Source organism: Rhipicephalus microplus, chromosome X (genome assembly GCF_043290135.1).
Source record: "Rhipicephalus microplus isolate Deutch F79 chromosome X, USDA_Rmic, whole genome shotgun sequence".
Lineage (NCBI taxonomy): Eukaryota > Metazoa > Arthropoda > Arachnida > Ixodida > Ixodidae > Rhipicephalus > Rhipicephalus microplus.
The window spans coordinates 115,553,381-115,573,155 of NC_134710.1; the positions used below are offsets into that span (position 1 = coordinate 115,553,381).

The window sequence follows — 19,775 nt, forward strand, 5'->3', positions numbered from 1 at the left end:
CCTAATCTCGATTGATGTTTGCACCAATGTGAATTGCACACAAGCGACCTCATAAGCGTACCACGTGCGTCTGCAAAAGAATAAATTTACATTTGTTCTAAAGGCTACGCATCTAAAGCTGGTTTTGCGTAAGCTGTATTTATCGTGTTTGTGTTTATCGTGTATGAAGACGCGACGCCGAGATCGTTACATTTGCTTTATTCGCATGCCAGAAACATAACGATAACCAAGAACGCCGAAGAGAAAGTTCCCCTGGCCATCCTTGCGCCAAGCGCTTTTATTGACATCGTGGCTGAGGGTGTTGCAATATCGCCACGTTACATAGTATTGCGCGAGCGCACGTGCACAGATATGCGATAGTATTTCTGTCACGTGGGAGGTGCTGATCAGAATTTACAATCAGATATGCGCCGTTGAGGTGACATAAATGATTAGCGCAATAATAACAAATGAGAAAGTGAAGGAAACAGAACTTGGCGCCGCGTCTTGTTCGCTTCTTTCAATTTGCGCTTTGTCCTTTTTGCGCCAATTGCTTATGCATCAAGTCAGTTCGTATACCAGCTAGCCCAACTATCACCATCAAAACTGATGCTTTAGTGCATTACGCCACGCAGTATAAGCGCGGGTGCTCTCCTCAAGGAGTCAACAAGAGCGTGTCATGGTCTTAGCGATATGGACAACAGTTGGAGGCATATATTTTTAGAAAACAAAATTTATTCGGAAGATGGGGTAACAGGCGCGAAGTACAGCGCTCTGCAGTGAATAAAAACAGCCTTCGGAAAGGCTTCATGGACCTCAGCAACCGGATAGCTGCTTCAATGAATGTAATTCGACCGGGCCACCGACATCCAGGTGGTCTAGTCGTGCAATCATCTTCAAGGAAATAGGTTGGTGCCACCGGGTAGTGGTTCGAGGCCACATTCCTGGCGCCAGTCCTCGACGACGTAAGGCTTCGCGATTGCCTTAAAGGTTTTTAGGTTGCAACGGAACCCTTCACAGTCGGGGATCTCGAGCCTGTAGGGCTTGCGCGTTGTGTCGTTCTTGAAGAGCATCTGGATGTAAAAGTTGCCGTCAGCGTCTTCGTGCAGTTCGGTGATGACCGTTGTCGACGACGGCACCGCCAACTGGTTGAACACTCCGAATGCTGACGTAAATGCTGCGATCAGGACGTCGTGCTGCAAAACGATGAATATTGTAAGTCACCGAGACTGCAAAAAGGGCTATGGTCAAATACGAAGACACGCATCCAAAAATGGCAACTCACAAAAACATTGCGGCGCAGCCAAATGATGACAAAGTATGACATTATAACTTGCGCGAAGGTAATCACGCTAATTGCGAGCTTTCCTGACGTGTATCGCTCATAGACCAAGTGACATGAACGCTCGCGACATGATGTTGAACGTGTTTGTACTGCTTCTTTTTTAATAAATTTATGCAATTCCCGAGCAACATTCAGCAAGACGTGAATGCGCTGAAGTGTAATCTGATTGTTCTTTTAGCAATCAACAAGAAATTATTTAAGGATGAAGCGATCTTATAGCATCACCCATTCATTGTAACAGGGCGTGTCAGTTTGCAAATAATTGTCCTTCTTTGCGAAAAAAGTCAACAGCCTAATCGTACACCTAAAGCATGTTCTCAATAAGCGTTCCCCGAGAGAATCCGAAAAGTATGAAAGTTTCGCTCTAATGCTGAAAACAGTTCAGACCGAGTGGGTTGGACTAAGAAAAAATATATGTGAAAATGATCAAAGTGACTCAACTAGTGTTACAGTGCACTGATAAGCAGCGCTATCTCTCTCAGCAGGCTATGCTAGCCTCTAAGGATAATTTAGTTCCCTTTGGCACCAGTAATTCATGTTTTTGGTCTTTCAGTCTTTCTTAAAAGAGGCATTTTTGTTAGCGCAATCATCCAAGTTTACTTTCTGACTCGATTGCCTTATAGAGCCCGTAAGTGGACCGCTTTTACTCAAGTTTCTGAAGCCCGTAATACAGTGAAGGAGAAAAAAGTTACATACAGGGGTTAAAATATAATATGATTAAAAAACAGGCCGTATCGGAGGACTCTGTATTCGTTTTTATCCCCCGTAGATGACTAAAGTTGCCTTAAATATAGCTTCACGTATGTTACTACATTTCACTCTTTCAAAGTGCGACTTCCATTGCCCTGAAATGGAGCCGGCTTTGTCGATCTTCCAACTGCGGCACCTTACCTATGCTATAGGCTACCACAGTAGTTGCGGTACCATGGGCGCTTTTAAAGAAATAATAAAACCTTCTCATTTTTTATTTCGCCAGCTGCATGGTGGAACTAACCATTCACACTTCTGCAAAAAATCAACAGGTTGAATTGGGATAACTGACAATGGTAGTTGAAGTGCTACAAATAATTTTGTGAGTAATTAGTGCGTACCTAATTATTTTTGTATTTCATAAATATGGTTAGTATTTTTTTGTGCGTGAGAGTTCTAATAGTAGCGAAAAACTTTTATAGTGCCCCTGGACACATTTGGGCATCGCAAACAAGCGCGGCGCATAGATCATTCGCTGATCGTGTCTACAAATTAGGGAAAGGCTACGTCACCAGCAAGTGGTCGATGTGTTAAACAGAAATCCGAGTGATGTACCTTTACGAGCAATCCGGGCTCAGAAAGAAAGTGAGCTTCACAGACACACGCTCAAATGACCTATGGTATGCCTGCGCTACATTATATTCCAGCGACCAGGGCATGCGACTCTGCTTAGCTGTCCAATGCGAAGTTTGACGTATTCCACGGCTTCTAATGCGTGTATATTGCATAGAAAACACACAAAAAAGACATACCGCAGCGTACATGTACAGCTTCACGTTCGAGTTCCCATTAATGACTTCGTCGGAGTGCCGCAGTATTTCTCGGATCATCAGACCTGCAGAGAATTATTCTAGCAAAGCAAAAAAGAAGGTGCTGTTACACCGGGTATTCAATGATTACTCTGCGATTAAAGTTCAGCATTCAAATATTTTTATCTCCTTTTCAAGAGCTGATAAAATACTCCCTGTTGATTCGTTCGGCAGTCTAACTAAGTAATACCCTCTAGTTAATCTCTTGTTACCAACATCACGGCTCCCTAGCGGATGAAACGTTGGTTAAACAACAACAACCCTATTATAGCTTTCGGCTTTTTTCGAAAGCCCTATAGACATTGAAAATTTAAAAAAAACTATGTTGCATGATGAGTGTTGTGAGTGCTCATCAGCGCCTGATCGGACGCGAGCGTTTCAGGATCACGCTGCGCAGTTGTCACACGTGGTGGCATTACAGAACAAGTGACGTTTCTTGGTGTGTCGCTTTGGATTGCCGCGATCACGCATGCGTGGAGCGTTTCGAAAGTTGAACTACTGGGTACGGACTCGTTGTCGCTATAAGCAAACGCAAGAGACGCGTTAATAAGTGGCACAAGAGACAGCTCCTACCCGGCCTCTTCTCATTCTTCTCCTGGCGTATACGTGCTTCCTTCCATGCACTGCCGAGGCTAGAGTGCTCGTCATATGCGCTTTGCTTGTTACATCTTCGTGTTTTAGCATCAATGGTTCAAACGATAGTACATAGATAAGACATTCTCGGCTTCCGTCTGTGGTTAGGTTATGTCCCTCATCTGAGAACTAATAACAACAAAGCGAATATACATGCGCGCTGGCCGACAGCAAGATCACGTGGGTGTATGTAACGACATCTTTTTTTGGTGGGTGGATTTTTTTATTGGTTAGCGAATTTTGCCTGATTGTTCCTACGTTGGTACTTTTTGCTTTTCGTCCTTGTATCTGCCATCGTCAATTAATTGGGAGAAGCGCGCAAGGGAAGAGACACAGAGTTATCTAACAAGCGTCATCAAAAAGGACACAATGCCAGCCGACTGTGAAAGAAGAAACTTATATAGAAACGCAATAGTGGGTGAAGAATGGGACGAATATTATTACAAAGAACATTTATTAATGCATTTTGATTCATTTAAAAAGTCAATTTTTAATGGTTTTGTCGTCATCTACCAACGCCCGAATCCCATTGGCTAACTGTCACTGATAGATGTGTTGGTTATTAAAAATATGATTTCATTAGGCTTCTAAATTAACTCACACAAAGCTTTCTTGATGTGAGCCCCTGTGGCAGATTTCTTCATTCAAATGGTATTATTTTATCTCGATTCCCTTACCTTTTACATTCAGATAGTGTTGCCGCAGAAGCATACGGTACACTGTTGCATATTTGTAATAAGCCCGTGAGGCAGAAGATATAAAAATTTTCAGTACGCTAAGTTGCAGGTCTCATCACTTGTGATTTATGAAAACCCAATATCAGAAGTAAGTGTATATACCATTATTTTATCCAGAATGAGCTACAACATCAAGTCTCTCTACTTGGCCATGTCCACTTATTAACAGCGTGGACCGCATTTAGGAGAAACACCTGGTTAGTGTCCGAGACTGTATAACTACAGCATTTCTTTTACTTCGTAACAAAAATCGATGTGAGCACACACTCATTTTTCAATTAATATGCAAAGCACGTTCTTTTGACACGGGATATCATTATGTCTCGCCAAGGTCGCGTACCTGACATAGAGGATAGATAAAAGACAGAGAAGACCTGTAACACTCAATGTGACGTCAACATCGCGAAAGGCGAAATGATGGGATGAAACCAATGAGCGAACATACGCGCTATTCTTTCCTATTGTTTGTGTCACATCGTTTTGCGTCTTTTACCCCACCACCAAGTATAAATTAAATGACCTCTCATCGCTTCTTTATAGCGTGCATACTCCAATGTTTTCGTAGCCATACTGTTGCATAATCTATTCTGTCCAGGTGCTAAGGCGAATAATTCGTTTTCTTTTTTTTTCGCGAACCGACGGGAGCGGCATGTGTCAGCTGACACGCCATATGAGACCGTCGAGATAAGTAAATGCACGGACGAAAAAAGCAATGTAGAATCTTACCAGCTTGTAGTCTGTTATGCAGAGCGCTGTTGTAATTCAATATGGTCGTGTATTTCGCCACCTTTGTCATGTTGCCCCAAAGTGGAAGCGCCCAGTCAGGAATCTTCAGGTTGCGACTCCTCTGCGCAAAGAGAATACAACACTAACATTAACTTCACCTTAAGGGAAGCACAATTAGGGGACTGTTGCATTTACTAGTGTATGCCAAAATGAAAGTCAACATTTTTTTGTGTAATGAGTTGTAATGATTATCAGCGCATATTTTCATGAATGAAAAAAAGTGTTTAGTGTATCACTTGACATACCTCGATAGTCAGAGTGTCCAGCAAATCCCTCACGCTGACCCAGTCTGTCATTTTCTTGCCAGACAGCTGCTCGAGCGTCCTCATCAAATTCTGCAACAGGTATGCAACTTGTCAGATCAGTTTTGCAGGAGGATGAGCAAAATTGCTTCCGTCGTGTGGCGCAAGCGTGTCCTTGCGGGAAACTGCTTTGTAGTGATTAGAAGGCCTAGATTTAACATGAAACATAGAAGGTTTATGGAAAACAGAGAAAGTAACCATATTAAATGTTTGACCGTTAAAGTTTCAATTTCGAAAGAGGACCTATAGGTATCGCAAAGATTTTCTCACGAGAACGAAATGACATGAACGAGAGCTCGTATGAAGACTGGCAACACATAGGCAGCCAGACTGGCAGAATTACCGCACCTTACGACAGTGCATGACTTTTCAGGTACAATGAGTCCATTTTTGGTGTTCGTGCAGGGAAAATGAGTAACGGAATCATTTCAACTATACATACCTGTCTGTCGCCTAAAATCAGTCAGACGGAAAGAAGCTCTACAATACATAACCGAAAAACGACCTCCTTTGAGCATTTGTAAGGAAGCATGCCACGTGTGTCGTTTATTCACTGTGATGTTTTTTTTTTTTCAACTAAACCGTGTTGTGTGAAGAGGGAGGGCCAAAAAAAAAAAAACTTTGGGATTAACTCACCGCGTTGTTGCTCATCACCTCAGCGCCTTCCGGTGACTCGCGGATGCGTTCCAGCTCCTCGTCATCAGCGGGGCATATTGCATCTTCGTACCGCATCTGTAAAGTGCATCCACGAATGGTCTTGGACTGGTGCCTCCTGGCGCTTTCGCATAGAAAGCCTAACTTGTCGCATGAATGTATCCGAAGTTTATTGCAGTGACTCCTTCATCGAATAACTCATCACTTACACATAACGCAATAGAAATTGTACACTCACGCCATCCAAGTCGACGGGCATTGTTTGAATGGGTACAGGTTGCCAGTCCACTTCACTGTTCCAAACTTTCTTGTCCCGTGGGGGATAAAGGCCGTATAGGTTGGTCTGGATGCTCTCCAGGCACCGTTCTCGGCCAGAGCTTCTTGCTCGCATCTGACAATGATGAACTAGAGTGAGCACATCACTCACTAGTATATTATGAACACAATATGTCGAGTGAATGCGCCTATCAATACTCACAAAGACAATACTCCCTCGTCGTACGTAACCCCCAGTGGCACATACCCGAACTGGTGGTCCTAACGATTTTGACCTCCAAGGTGGTTCCGGTGAGAGATTTCTTCTGTGCGTTGTTGAACATAAAAGATAGTGCTCAATGCACATGTTAATGGCTGCTAAGGGGGAATGAGAGACAGGAGCATTTGGCCTTTAGGTAACGCGCACGCTGCGATTCCCATTAGCAGCTATTGGCATGTACATTGAGCACGATCTGACAAGAAAGGGTTGCTACGTTATACTCACTGGGTGTAACCTCCTTGGTTTTAGAAAGGTTTAGCGAGCGTTGGGCCACATAGCCATGAATACAGTGAACTAGTATATACCATGAACTCGAGGTGGTTAAAGGTGGGTAGTAAACCCGAAGCGCAAGCCGTAAGAAAGTGTGCATGTGCCACCTCCCGTTTAGTCCTTGAAATGTCCGCTGGATGGCGGTGCTTCTATATGGAGAATATATGATGAAAAGATGCGAGATGAAGGTACTTGGAATGCTGAATAGATGGATGAACGGACACACAGACAGATGCATGAATGTACGCATGAACGGACGCAGGCGCGGATGCATGGACGAACGCAGGGACGGACGCACGAACAGACGCACGCACGGACGGGTGGATGGACGCATGGACGGTTACACAGACGTACGCAGGAATGGACGGAAGCAAGAACGAATGGACGGACGAATGCTTCGCCCCACTCCCCATCATTCACTCCGAGGATATGCTGCCATTTTTTTTTAAGTTTCTCAGCTCGTACGTTTGCCGGCACTCGCGTGTTTTTTTTCTTTTTCTTAAGTTTAAAAAATGTTTTAGTGTGGTCCTACTGTAGTAGCAATCAGTAGCCCGTGACAGTTTATAGCATGCCCGTTCTTAAAATTATATTTTAGGTGATTCGAGATATTCATCACCCAGTTTTTAATAGCGATATCAAAACAGACCCCAAATCCACCCCCCCCCCCCCTGGGCCACTCAGTTGCGTCCGTTGCGCGGCCACTCCGTTGATATGCGATATGACCTTGTTGTCTATATTTATTTCTATATTTATTTTTATTACCTTGTTTTTAACGAACCACGAAATCGCCAAAGGAATCCTTCTTGCGTTAAACATTTTAGCTGTCTAGGTCAAAGGTCTTAAACACGTAGACCTCATTCTGTGCATAAATGTGTCTAGCCCATTTTTTATGAACTACGCAAGCATGTGTGGCCTAGAACATTGTTTTCGTCATTTGCCTCCTGCTTTCACAATGTGTTTATACGTAATCGCAAAACAAAACTCTATATTTCAGAATCGGCGTCCAGATTTTAGTCATTTCGGAAATTAGTATTGCTATGTTGCTGGAATATTGTCATCATATCTCATTTAGTAATTCCTGATATATGAAATATAAAGGTCACCTTAAAAGTTTGAATGTTTGTTTTTACGTTTGTACAACTCTCTCCACCTTCACCGTTTCCGCTTTCACTTTCGAACAAGGATGAAGTGAAGACCACCTATCTAAACCAATGGATCTCAGTGAAGCTGCGCTGCGCGTGGCGGCGGCCATGGCATAGGCAAGATACGGGAGCCAAACAGCCAAAGCGCCCGCCACGCCTCGGCGAATTGGTTTTTTAACAGTTATGACGTGTATTAAGGGGCAAGTTGTCAAGAAAAAAAAAACAAATGGCGGATAAGAGTAAAGTCGACTTTGTTACGTTTTTTTGGAGTTTTCCTTGCAAGCATGCACACCTACGAAGGGTATGTGATGCTGATTTTTAAAAGTAACCATACTCGTGAGAGCAGACCTCACTTTCTCGGCACACACTTTCCTGTTAATTTTATTCATGGGATACACTCCTTTGCATCTGTAAATTTCGGCTACTTCATTTGTGTGTAATATAAATGTGGGTGTCCAAAGCATCACACAAAAGGACATCCTCATCGAGAAAGATATGTTCGTGAAGGCTTTCATTAATGAAAGCCAGTTTTTTTATCACAGATAATATCGAAACCTCCAGAACCAGATGTCTTGGCTTTGCAAAGTCGTGCTTGAAATGTGGGTAGTCAGATTGCAGCCGGCCCTATTAACAGAGCTTTTCGATACTATTTAGTTAACGAGACTCTCTCGGCTCCTGTCCATGAGTCAATTAAAAAAAAAGGACACAGGTGACCTCCTAAGTGGTAAGCTTAGGCCAACCAGCGTATGCACATGCCGTCTATAATAATGCATTCCACTTTCAAGGTACTCACGTCCATCTAGTCGCCCACAGTCTCAACGTGTTTCCTCATTTGTCGTTAACAACCAACGTACAAAAATACCCTGTGCAGCATTTGGCGAGATTTGCCGAGCTCAGCGACCCAGCTGTGAATCCAGCCTGTCCTTTCATGAAACTGTTTGCTATTCTAGTATAGTGCGCTCTGCTGACAGTGCTCGATATTGTGCTTCGATCAAAACATTCTCAAAAGCTGATGGAGAATAGAAGTGCAGCGTAAACGCAAACGCCCGCAGCTTGGATGTGTACGTGCCTTCTGGTCTTTTTGTGGCCCGTGGAGGATTTTCTGTATGTATAAGAGGGGAGACCCCCAGCCTGCCCTCCTCAAGCATGCGCTTTTGATTCTCGATCTCCTTTGTTTTATCTCGATGGTTCAGTGTGCGATTTCTCTGCGGTATAGATTTTTATTCTTGAGCTGTTTTATATACCCTAATAAACATGAAGCTTGTTTTTATAAGAGCTGCCGTGCAGCTAGTTGATGCAACTCTCCCATCCTCAACAACTTTTTCCAATTGAATAGATATAACGGTACGAGTACCCGGCGCCTCGGTTATGGTCGCTTTCTTTGCAGCAAGAACAGGCGTTGCACAGTTCAGATCTACTGGTTTTGCTCGCTGCGCTAAAAATAACAAAACGCAAGGCGCGGTTGTAAAAAAAATACAGGTTCTGGTTTGTTGCTCAAATAACGTTACTTAACCTTGTATTAGTGAGCTACCTTTTTAATTAACACAAGGAACCTAAAACGAAATGTAATTTTTAATTTTATTGAATAGGCTGCGTGCTTGTTCTATTCGCGCACCAGTCCAGTGATATAAACGAGCACAAGGAGGCGTATTACTGTGTTTTCCGGGTGCTTTGGAAATGCGTCAAGTCCAGCCGGACAACTTGCAGGTCTCAGCCTAGTCCGGTCGAAACAATGCGGCCACTGCAGTCTTTTGCTTCCAATGTGAAAAAATGGGGTCTTATGGCTTCCAGGCTTCCCGTAATATCAAGGACACAAAGGTTGGACAGCACGCCCCAACGTGCTTTGAAAAGAATGATCGTCAAATATGAAGACAAGTTACGAGCTGTCAACATGTTTCCGGCATACAGAGAAGCTCTAAACGTGCTACTCGCAGCCTTAAGTTTATCCTAGTGCACTTTTATCTTGATTTATGTAGCCTTAGGCATCGCACAATGCATTCATTACAACGTGCGGACGCCACAACGCCAGAGAGCATCTGGAACATCCTTGCGGCCGCAGCGTCTAGCGTTGCGAAAGGCGTATTTTCTGCGTATGGCAAGTTAGCGGTGGACGGCTTCACCCGAGAGGCACCGTCTCCACTCCAGTAAATTTTACTTTTTTACTTTAAGCTCTTTCGTCCTGGTCATGAGGGAGTAAATTTTCGTGACTGCGGCCTGTTAGCTAAGGCACCCCTGCTGCAGGTTAAGGCGCAGAACCTACCAAGATCCATAAGCAAATGATCGATTTATTTTCTGTGTGCCTGGAACATTACATATTATAAGATAAAAGCCACGTACAAGGGCTAACCATTTTCTAAAACAGCTGAAATATAATAGAGTCATGTTATAAATAAATATGAATTGCTAACAATATGACCAGATGTGGTTAATATTCTTATGAAAGTTGCGATGGGTGGAACCTTAAAGAAGTGCGCCATAAATATTTTTTCAAAAAAAAAAAGTGCACTGCACTACCGGTAGGGCAACTAATCCTTTAAAGAAGTTGCACTGTAGACTGCTCTTCACCCTTCATTTAACAATAAGTAAAAAAAGGGACTTGATTTGGTCATTCACTTTCGCAAAGTATACGGCATCAGTTATTTTTGGAGAAGCTCGCATGAAATATTTTCATGCTAAGAGTGCTTTTGTCGACAAGATTTACTCATGACCAAGGCCATTCAAATATTATAACTATTTGCGCATTACTTTAGTTCGGTCAAGATCCCTGTTCTGAGGAGCATATATATGTTGTAAAATATTACAAAAAAAGAAAAACTCACTTCGTTGGAATCGTAGGTCAAAAAGTCTTCGTACTTTGTCCTCAAATATTTTCCCGAGTTGTACTGGTCGTTCTTGCCTTTCTGAAAAAGAAAAAAAGATTTACCCCTACATCTGGCATTTCAGCCTTATTTGTAAATTTTACCCTACCTCAGTGTATTCTTATTAAGTGTAGGCAAACCTTTAATAACGTGCATTTCCCAACACGCTCAAGTATTTGCTCTTTCCAACTTCGCACCTAACACCATCATCATTAGCCTGATTGCGCCCACTGCAAGGCAAAGGCCTCCTCTATGTTCCGCCAATCAACCCGGTCCTGTGTTTTCTGCTGCCACTTTATACCTGCAAACTTCTTAATCTCATTTGCCAAACCAATTTTCTGTCTCCCTCTGACGCATTCGCCTTCTCTTGAAATCCATTCAGTTACCAATAATGACTAGTGGTTATCCTTCCTACGCGCTAGCTACGTGCCCTGCTTATGTTCATTTCTTCTTCTTGATTTCAACTGTGATATCATTAATCCCGGTTAATTCCCTGACTCACTATGTTCTCTTCTTGTCTCTTAAGAGTACACCTATCCTTTTCCTTTCCATCGCTCACTGCGTCGTCCTCAATTTAGGCTGAACCCTTTTTGTAAGCCTTCAGGTTTCTGCTCCATTGTAAGTATACCGGTAAGATGCAGCTGTTGTATACCTTCACGCCTAGCACTATTAGACAAACGAGAAATTTGTTCACTTTCCTGGAAGAAACAAGCGATCTACTACTACAAAGCTTCACGCAGCTGATCAGCCTTCCTAAAGCCACTGGTAATGACGCAGTAACAACGAAGGCATCTATCTATTCACAAAATATTTCTTATGCAAGTGCCATTCGCGTCTAGGCAAGCTATAGTTGGCAACTGTATTAGTAAAACTGTCACGCTAATATCATTGCCTTACTTGGCACGCAGAGGCGTCGCATGTGAACGAGATATTAAAAATTGATACTGCAGAGTCATTGCGAAACAGCGAAGACAACTCTGCTAATTTTACGTTATTTGATTTGCGCACCTTTAAGAGATGATATTGGCGCTAGTGAAATGTTGTCGGCTTGGTTACCAAACAACACTCCAAGCTGAAACACGTTCAAGCTTGCTTACACTTAACAGATCAGCAGGTAGGAGAGGCGGCGTTCTTACTTTCACTCCCGCGGAGTGAGCGTTGTTGCAACCAGCGTTTGCAGGCACCGGGGACCCGGGATGAAGATGCCAAGGCCAGAGGAAGGTAAACTTAACAGAGGGTTTATCTACATTTTGTACATGGCAAGCTCTCTGGCCCAAAACTCTACATAAAAAAAGCTCCCGAAGCAGCCCGAAAGGGCTGATTATAAGGAGTCTCGTTTCCCCAGGTTCCTAGATCGTGGAATGGGTCCAGGCTGCACTATCCCATAACACGTACCACAGTGCTTCCGAGGCTCATTATGCCGGCACCACCCCCAACACACACACACAATCCAAACACCTGTATTGTTCCGGTGACGCTGTCCCATCCGGGAAATCATGCTCCCAGCAAGTGCGGTGTGATGAGTCCGTCATCCCTCCGCTCGGCCCGTCCACCTATGCTGTCTAAAGGTGGTCGCAGGCCAGGCGCCTCCGATGACATGCACCTGGACATCTGATTTGAGCGTCCGTGGCCTATCAGTCAGGGACGCACAGCGTGGTGTAATATGACGCGCTGCATAAGCCGTTAACTGTAACTTGGAGAGATGGAAATCGCCTGTAGTTCGTTATAAGTTGTGTTGGGGAACGACAAGTTTTCGCCATCGGCCATACCATGCTGAATGCGCCGCCATGGTCCGAATGCCGTTATCGGCGGAAAGTCGGCGTTGAGGCCTTTCCTGGACCACAAAGGCGCCACTCGTCGCATTTTCACGCCGGCCCCAGTGACAGCCGTGCTTCGTCGAGTAATTTCGCCCACGCACCTCACAGTACATGAAAAACAACCGGGCGTCTTTGTGCTCCTCCTTATCTCCACGAAGTGAGGCGGCTCCCTTTCTTCCGTTCCGGCGCCCGCGGCATAGGTTGGCTCGCAGATCGCAACATCGTTGCGTCATGCGGCTGCTCCGTTTTCTTAGAATACAGCAGTCTGAGTAAATTAGACTGAAAATGGCCACTTATAACTCTTCATTAAGGAGAAGATTACCTTAACGATGGCAGACCACCCTTAAGTAAGTGACGCTTCCGAAATGCAGGTTTTGTTGTTTAACGTAGTTTCAGCTGCGCATTACCACGACTCACTGGCTCCGAGAAATAATGAACAAAAGTGTTCTCGCAATCTTTTAATGTTTACTAATGAGCGAGAGACTTCGACATCTCGCGTCCCGTGTACACATTTCGCAACCAACGCTAACAAGACGCGATGAACATAAATCTAAGCTCCAGAGCTGCACTCATCAGATCAGCGACACGAGTCTTCCGGCAGAACGTGAGGCGTTAGGAACGCGTGCTCCATTCATGGAGGTTGCGTAATGAAAAATTTACAACGCTAATGAGAAATCAATGAACTAGGACGGGCGGATGCGCCTACCACATTCTAGATGATGCTGTGTTCTTTACTTTCTCAGTTCGGTGTGTCAACAGTGACGTTCTTCGTCCGAAATGTAACTTTTATGCGAAAGTCATCCTCCAATTATTTTTGTTTGTTTTGTCTGCGCCGGCGAAAGCTGACACGATTGAAGCTGACAGCAAACGAGAGACAACGTTCTCGGAACGTTTTCACGAATTACCCGCTCCCAAAAGATGCCTCGACGGTTGGGCAAGCATTCATAGCTGTTTCTGGACAATTTTACAAGCATATATATATATATATATATATATATATATATATATATATATATATATATATATATATATATATATATATACACAAAATTGTTAAAAGCTTGACCTATTGCCAGCCAGAGTGGTAGTCGAACGTCGATCCTTCAAGAACGGGCCGCCCTACAGATCCCAGCTGACATGTAAATACAAGAGGGCAAACAATCGCCGAGTAATTCCGTCGACCACGTCAACCGAAGGATGAGCGGCTGGCATACATTTTCCCGTTGGTTTATGCCAGCATATGAAGTTGACGCAATCGAACAGCTCAGTGCGTACAGGGAAGCACGCCTGCCAAATTCCGCAGCAGCCGGTCGCCGACTGCCATCACGCAAGGCCCCACGCGCAACAGCGACAGCGAGGACCGCGTCGTGTGACACGCGATAATGGCCGCGGGGTACAGTTAATGGGTGCGTGAAAAATTGTGCCACTCCACACGCCTCGGGCTTCGCTTGAAATATAACGCTGTAAAATTTGAGTAGAGCCACGGCAGAACAACTGTTCTCTTTTCCGTTTACTTCCGAATTTCCTGGCGGCGAGGGTTAACCCTGTGTAGTTACCCAACCTTGGGTAGTTATATTCGGTTATAGCGGCGATGCATGGCTGGCGTCTCCAAGTGTTCACTAGTCAACCTTGTAGCGTCCCCTTGTTGGGCTCGGTGGTGGGTGGCCACCATCGCCGCCGAACTTTATTGTTTTTTATGGCAAAATCTTTTCCCCCCCTTCCTGATCGCTCCCTAAAAAGGTGGCGCACCGAAGATACTTTCTTGCCTAACACACCAAAGCCCACATTCCCAAAGTACCATGTAATTCACAGTCAAAACGAAAAGAAGACAGTCCGAGCTATTTCACCTTTCCTCGTCTCCAAAACTCTCACAGAAGCAATAGGCCCAGGTTACAAAGTAACAAAGATGGGAAGTGGCGATCTTCTTCTGGAGGTTCGTGACAAAGCTCAGTATGAAAAGCTGTCTAAGCTTGTGGCCTTTGGAGAAACCCCTGTTTCGGTGGGCCCACACAGGTCCATGAACACTGTCCGTGGCGTAATTTCTGATGATGATCTTACTGAGCTTTCTGAAAGTGAGCTGCTCGAAGGTTGGCAGGACCAGAACGTGGTCAAAGTCCAACGAATAACAATAAGACGCAACAACAAACTGACCCCTACAAAACACGTAATAATTACCTTCGGAACAAGTGACCTACCAGAATCAATCGAAACCGGCTATTGTAAGCTTCGTGTAAGACCATACATTCCCAACCCTCGTCGATGTTTCAAGTGCCAATGTTTCGGTCATGGATCGCAGAGTTGCAGAGGGCGTGCCACTTGCGCAAAGTGCGCATCCATTCAACACATATCAGACAACTGCACCTCAGAAACAACTCATTGTTCGAACTGTGAAGGAGATCACGCTGCCAACTCACGATCATGCCCCGCATGGAAAAAAGAGAAACAAATAGTAGAACTTAAAGTTAAATTTAATCTCACATTCCAAGAAGCGCGTCAACGCTTCGCAATACACAACCCATTTTATCCCTCCTTTGCAGATGTGACGCGCCGGGGCGCCGCGCCACATGCCTCGGCACCCGCGAATGCCACACAGTGTGTGGCCGCGGTCGTGCCACCAGCGCCCCCGGCTGGAGCAGCCTGTACTGCTCCGCCACCTGACAAACAGGGCCGGCAGACCCTAGTGTCTGCTGAACCTCGGACCACTGCAGGCGCAGTCAGGTCCGAAAGTTCAGTGAATGTGCCTGCCCAGCCGGCACCATCCGCCACCTCACACGAGGTGATGGATACAAATCCCACTCCTTCGGCGCCTCAGATGCCGAAGGATAGGCGCAACTCCTTGGAGCGCGCCAAAAAAGAAAAACCTCGAATCACAGGGCCCTCAAAAGGCCCTGTAAACTAACGCAACACCTCTGTATGCACAGCACCACACTAAATTAAAATGACACAAATACTACAGTGGAACGCCAGAGGACTGTTGAGAAACCTCGACGATATCCAGGAACTTTTACACAAACATACACCTAAAGTGCTGTGCGTACAAGAGACACACCTGAAACCGAAACACGCCAACTTTTTACGTCACTACATTATCTTTCGGAAAGACCGGAATGATGCCATTGTGCCATCCGGTGGTGTTGCCATTATAGTGAATCAAGGGATTGCATGCACACACCTAACATTACAAACATCCCTTGAGGCGGTGGCGGTTCGAGCAGTTCTATTGAATAAGCTCGTCACCATCTGCTCTCTATACATACCTCCACAACACCGTCTCGAAAAGCATGAATTCGAGTCCCTCATAGACGAACTTCCAGAACCTCATATTCTTCTGGGAGATTTCAATGCACATAGCAATCTGTGGGGTGACTCTCGCTGCGATGCTCGAGGTCGCCTGATTGAACAGCTTCTTTTTTCTTGCGGTGCATGCCTTCTGAATCGGAAAGCGCCAACATACTACAACATTGCTAACAATACCTACTCAGCAATAGACCTCAGCATAATATCCCCATCACTCCTGCCTCTACTTAAATGGGAAGTTATTAATGATCCATATGGTAGTGACCATTTTCTTATCGTTATCAGCTCATCAATAACAAATACATGTCCTGTACAAGTTCCAAAATGGCTCACCGACAAAGCTGATTGGGGAAAGTTTCAAAAAATGACTTTATTATCTTGGACTGACACGGCGGCATTGAGCATAGAGGATGCTGTATGCTACTTTACAGCTTTCTTGGTTGATGCAGCAGCAAAATGTATTCCCCAAACATGTGGACCGTCAAGCAAACGACGAGTCCCATGGTGGAATAATGAGTGCCGTGATGCTCGAAAAAAACAAAATAAGGCATGGAGGTTGCTTAGAGACTCGCCCACAGCCGAGAATCTTGTAAACTTTAAGAACGTCAAGTCGCAAGCAAGGAGGACGCGCCGACAGGCGAGAAGAGAAAGTTGGCACAAATTAGTATCGGGCATTAACTCATACACAGATGAGTCGAGAGTCTGGAGCATGGTTGGCAAGGTGGCAGGACGAGAAGCACATTCGCTTCCTCTAGTGAACACACAAGGGGAGAGTTTGGAAGACCAGGCAAACACTCTCGGAGCGCACTTTGAACAGGTCTCCAGCTCAACACACTATAGTGAAGCGTTCCGACGATACAAAACCGCAATGGAAAAACAGAGATTAGAGCGCAAGCCCAGAACACATGAGGCATACAACGAACCTTTCTGTTTTGCTGAACTGCAGGCCTCACTTGCCTGCTGCAATAAATCTGCCCCAGGCCCAGACCGTGTGGCATATGAAATGTTGAAACACCTGCCCACTAAAACCCAGAAAGCTCTCCTCTCTCTCTATAATGCGATATGGTCTTCTGGCGAGCTACCCTCAGCCTGGAAGGAAGCTATCATTATCCCAATTCTAAAACAAGGCAAGGACCCGGCCTCAGTTTCCAGCTACAGGCCAATAGCATTAACCAGCTGTATTTGCAAAGTCTTTAAAAAAATGATTAACAGGCGCCTGATGCACTTCCTTGAAATTAGTGGCCTACTTGACCCATACCAGTGTGGGTTTCGAGAGGCTCGGTCCACCACTGACCACCTTGTCCGTATCGAGGCACAAATTCGCGACGCTTTTGTTCATAAGCAATTTTTTCTTTCTGTGTTTCTCGATATGGAAAAGGCATATGACACTGCATGGCGCTTCGGCATATTGCGAGACCTGTCACATTTAGGTGTGCGGGGTAGAATGCTGACAGTTATCGAAAGCTACCTGTCCAACCGTACATTCCGTGTCCAAGTTGGCACTGTCTTATCTCGAGTATTTGTCCAAGAAACAGGAGTGCCACAAGGAGGTGTATTGAGCTGTACACTTTTCATAGTTAAAATGAATTCCTTGCACCTGTCTCTCCCACGAAATATTTTTTACTGCATATATGTCGATGATGTGCAGATTGGTTACAAATCTTGCAACATCTCAATGTGCCAACGTCAAGTTCAACTAGGGTTGAACAAGGTATCTCAATGGGCAAACGAGAATGGTTTTATACTCAACGCGCAAAAGAGCACTTGTGTCTTGTTCAGCCGAAAGAGGGGCCTCCATCCTGACCCCGACATTGACCTGCATGGTCAACCTCTGTCAGTGAAGACCGAGCACAAGTTTCTCGGTCTCATATTAGACACTAAGCTAACTTTCATCCCACACATCAAGTATTTAAGGGACAGGTGCTTAAAAACAATGAACATTTTAAAAGTGTTGTCACACACTACATGGGGAAGTGACAGGAAATGTTTAATTAACTTATATAAAAGCCTCGTACGCACACGCCTAGATTACGGTGCTATAGTCTAGCAGTCGGCAACACCATCAGCCTTGAAAATTCTCGACCCTGTCCACCACCTAGGCATTCGCCTATCTACGGGTGCTTTCCGCACCAGCCCTGTGGAGAGCCTGTACGTGGATTCGAATGAATGGTCGCTCCACCTACAAAGATGTTCCCTGTCCTTTTTGTACTTTTTGAAGGTGAAGGCAGACAAGAAACATTCTTCCCATTTCACAATTAATGATTTGTCTTGTTCTGGCTTGTTCGAGAACCGACCTTCGTTTAGGCAGCCCTACGCACTGCGTGTAAGGAGCTTGGCCGAAGGAACAGGTGTGCCTCTTCTTGAACCAAGTTTGATGGCTCCTGCAACATATCTGCCACCGTGGCAGTGGCAGCTTATAGACTGTGATGTTTCTTTTGTTGATGTCACAAAGCACGCACCACTTGCACACATACATACATACTTTTTAGAACTACAACATAAATACACAAGCCCTGAGTTCTTTACTGATGCGTCAAAGTCAAACACTTCTGTGTCATATGCAGCAATAGGCCAATCCTTTTCTGAGGCTGGCGTTTTTCATCCTAATGCAAGCATTTTCACAGGAGAAGCTTACGCAATACTGGCGGTCGTAAAACACATTAAACAGATAAAATTACAAAAGGCGGTAAAATACACAGATTCCCTAAGCGTGGTCAAAGCCCTGAAAACTCCTAAAAAACACAAGAACCCCGTGCTGGTGTCACTCTACTCACTTCTGTGCACACTCTACGTATCAAAACAGCATCTCGTTGTCTGCTGGGTTCCAGGGCACCGTGAAATACAAGGGAACGTTTTGGCCGACAATCTGGCTGCTTGCACCAATGTCACTACTGCCAATGCACCAACACCAGTCCCTGCACTTGACATAAAACCTTTTATAAAACGAAAGCTCAGGGGGTATTGGCAGAGCATGTGGGATAAACAAACAGATAATAAACTCCATGCTATTAAGCCGCAACTAGGTTATTGGCCGCCACTATCAAAATCACGACACACGGAAGTAATACTAACAAGGCTTAGGACTGGACACACACATTCTACACATTCATTTCTTCTGTCTACCGGTGATCCACCATATTGTGAGAGATGTGGAGAGCCCCTTACGGTTCTCCACATTCTCGTCCAGTGCAATGAGCTAGATGCTCTAAGAAAAAAGCACTTTTTACTGCCCTACCGACAGCAGCTCCCTCTACATCCTGGGATGCTCATCGGTAGGGATCCGCTTTTTAAACTACAAACACTTTTTACATTTTAAAAGAAGTGCAAAGCTTTCACCCGATATTTCGAGGTCATCCGTAGCACGACCTCTATAGAGTGGTCGTGGCTGCGGTGACTATATCTTCATCATGGTTTTATTATCATGACATTTTGCCATCAGCTATCACCACACATATGTCACGCCACTGTCATGATTTTATTACTTTCATGTTTTAACCCGCGTTAGAGCGAGGAATTTTAAGGCCCCTTTACAGCCACGCACCATATCATTGTTCATATCTGTAGTCAATTGAAATGGCGCTCTTTGGCCATCAATTGGCCCTTGCGCCACTAAAAACTACTCATCATCATCATCATCATCATCGGCAGAACAACTGTGGCCAGTGATTTGCGCCCCCCGTCAGCAAATGTGCATCACGGTGTATTTGCTCGTTCATTGATGTGTTTTTTATTGCTCCCTCTCTCTTTTTCTCTCTATCTATCTGTCTCTCCTCCTCTGTGACAACGCCATTGAACCAACTCGAAGGAGGAAGGACATAGTGGGGGAAATGGAAGTGAAATTGCGCACGCAGGCACAAACGG

At 44.9% G+C, this 19,775-nt stretch overlaps 1 protein-coding gene across 1 annotated transcript in view; it reads right to left on the minus strand.

Annotated features, from left to right (window-relative positions):
* Window positions 1-694: 694 nt before the first annotated feature.
* The window catches only part of LOC119175468 (testicular acid phosphatase homolog), a 32,419-nt gene continuing 13,338 nt past the window's right edge, over window positions 695-19,775 (minus strand). The window contains exons 3-9 of the mRNA XM_075881272.1: window positions 10,762-10,842; window positions 6,234-6,386; window positions 5,978-6,073; window positions 5,285-5,374; window positions 4,980-5,100; window positions 2,827-2,909; window positions 695-1,175 (exon numbers count right to left, since the gene is read on the minus strand). Of these exons, the coding sequence (XP_075737387.1) occupies window positions 876-1,175; window positions 2,827-2,909; window positions 4,980-5,100; window positions 5,285-5,374; window positions 5,978-6,073; window positions 6,234-6,386; window positions 10,762-10,842 (924 nt within the window). The 3' untranslated portion in view covers window positions 695-875. The remainder of the gene's footprint in view (window positions 1,176-2,826; window positions 2,910-4,979; window positions 5,101-5,284; window positions 5,375-5,977; window positions 6,074-6,233; window positions 6,387-10,761; window positions 10,843-19,775) is intronic.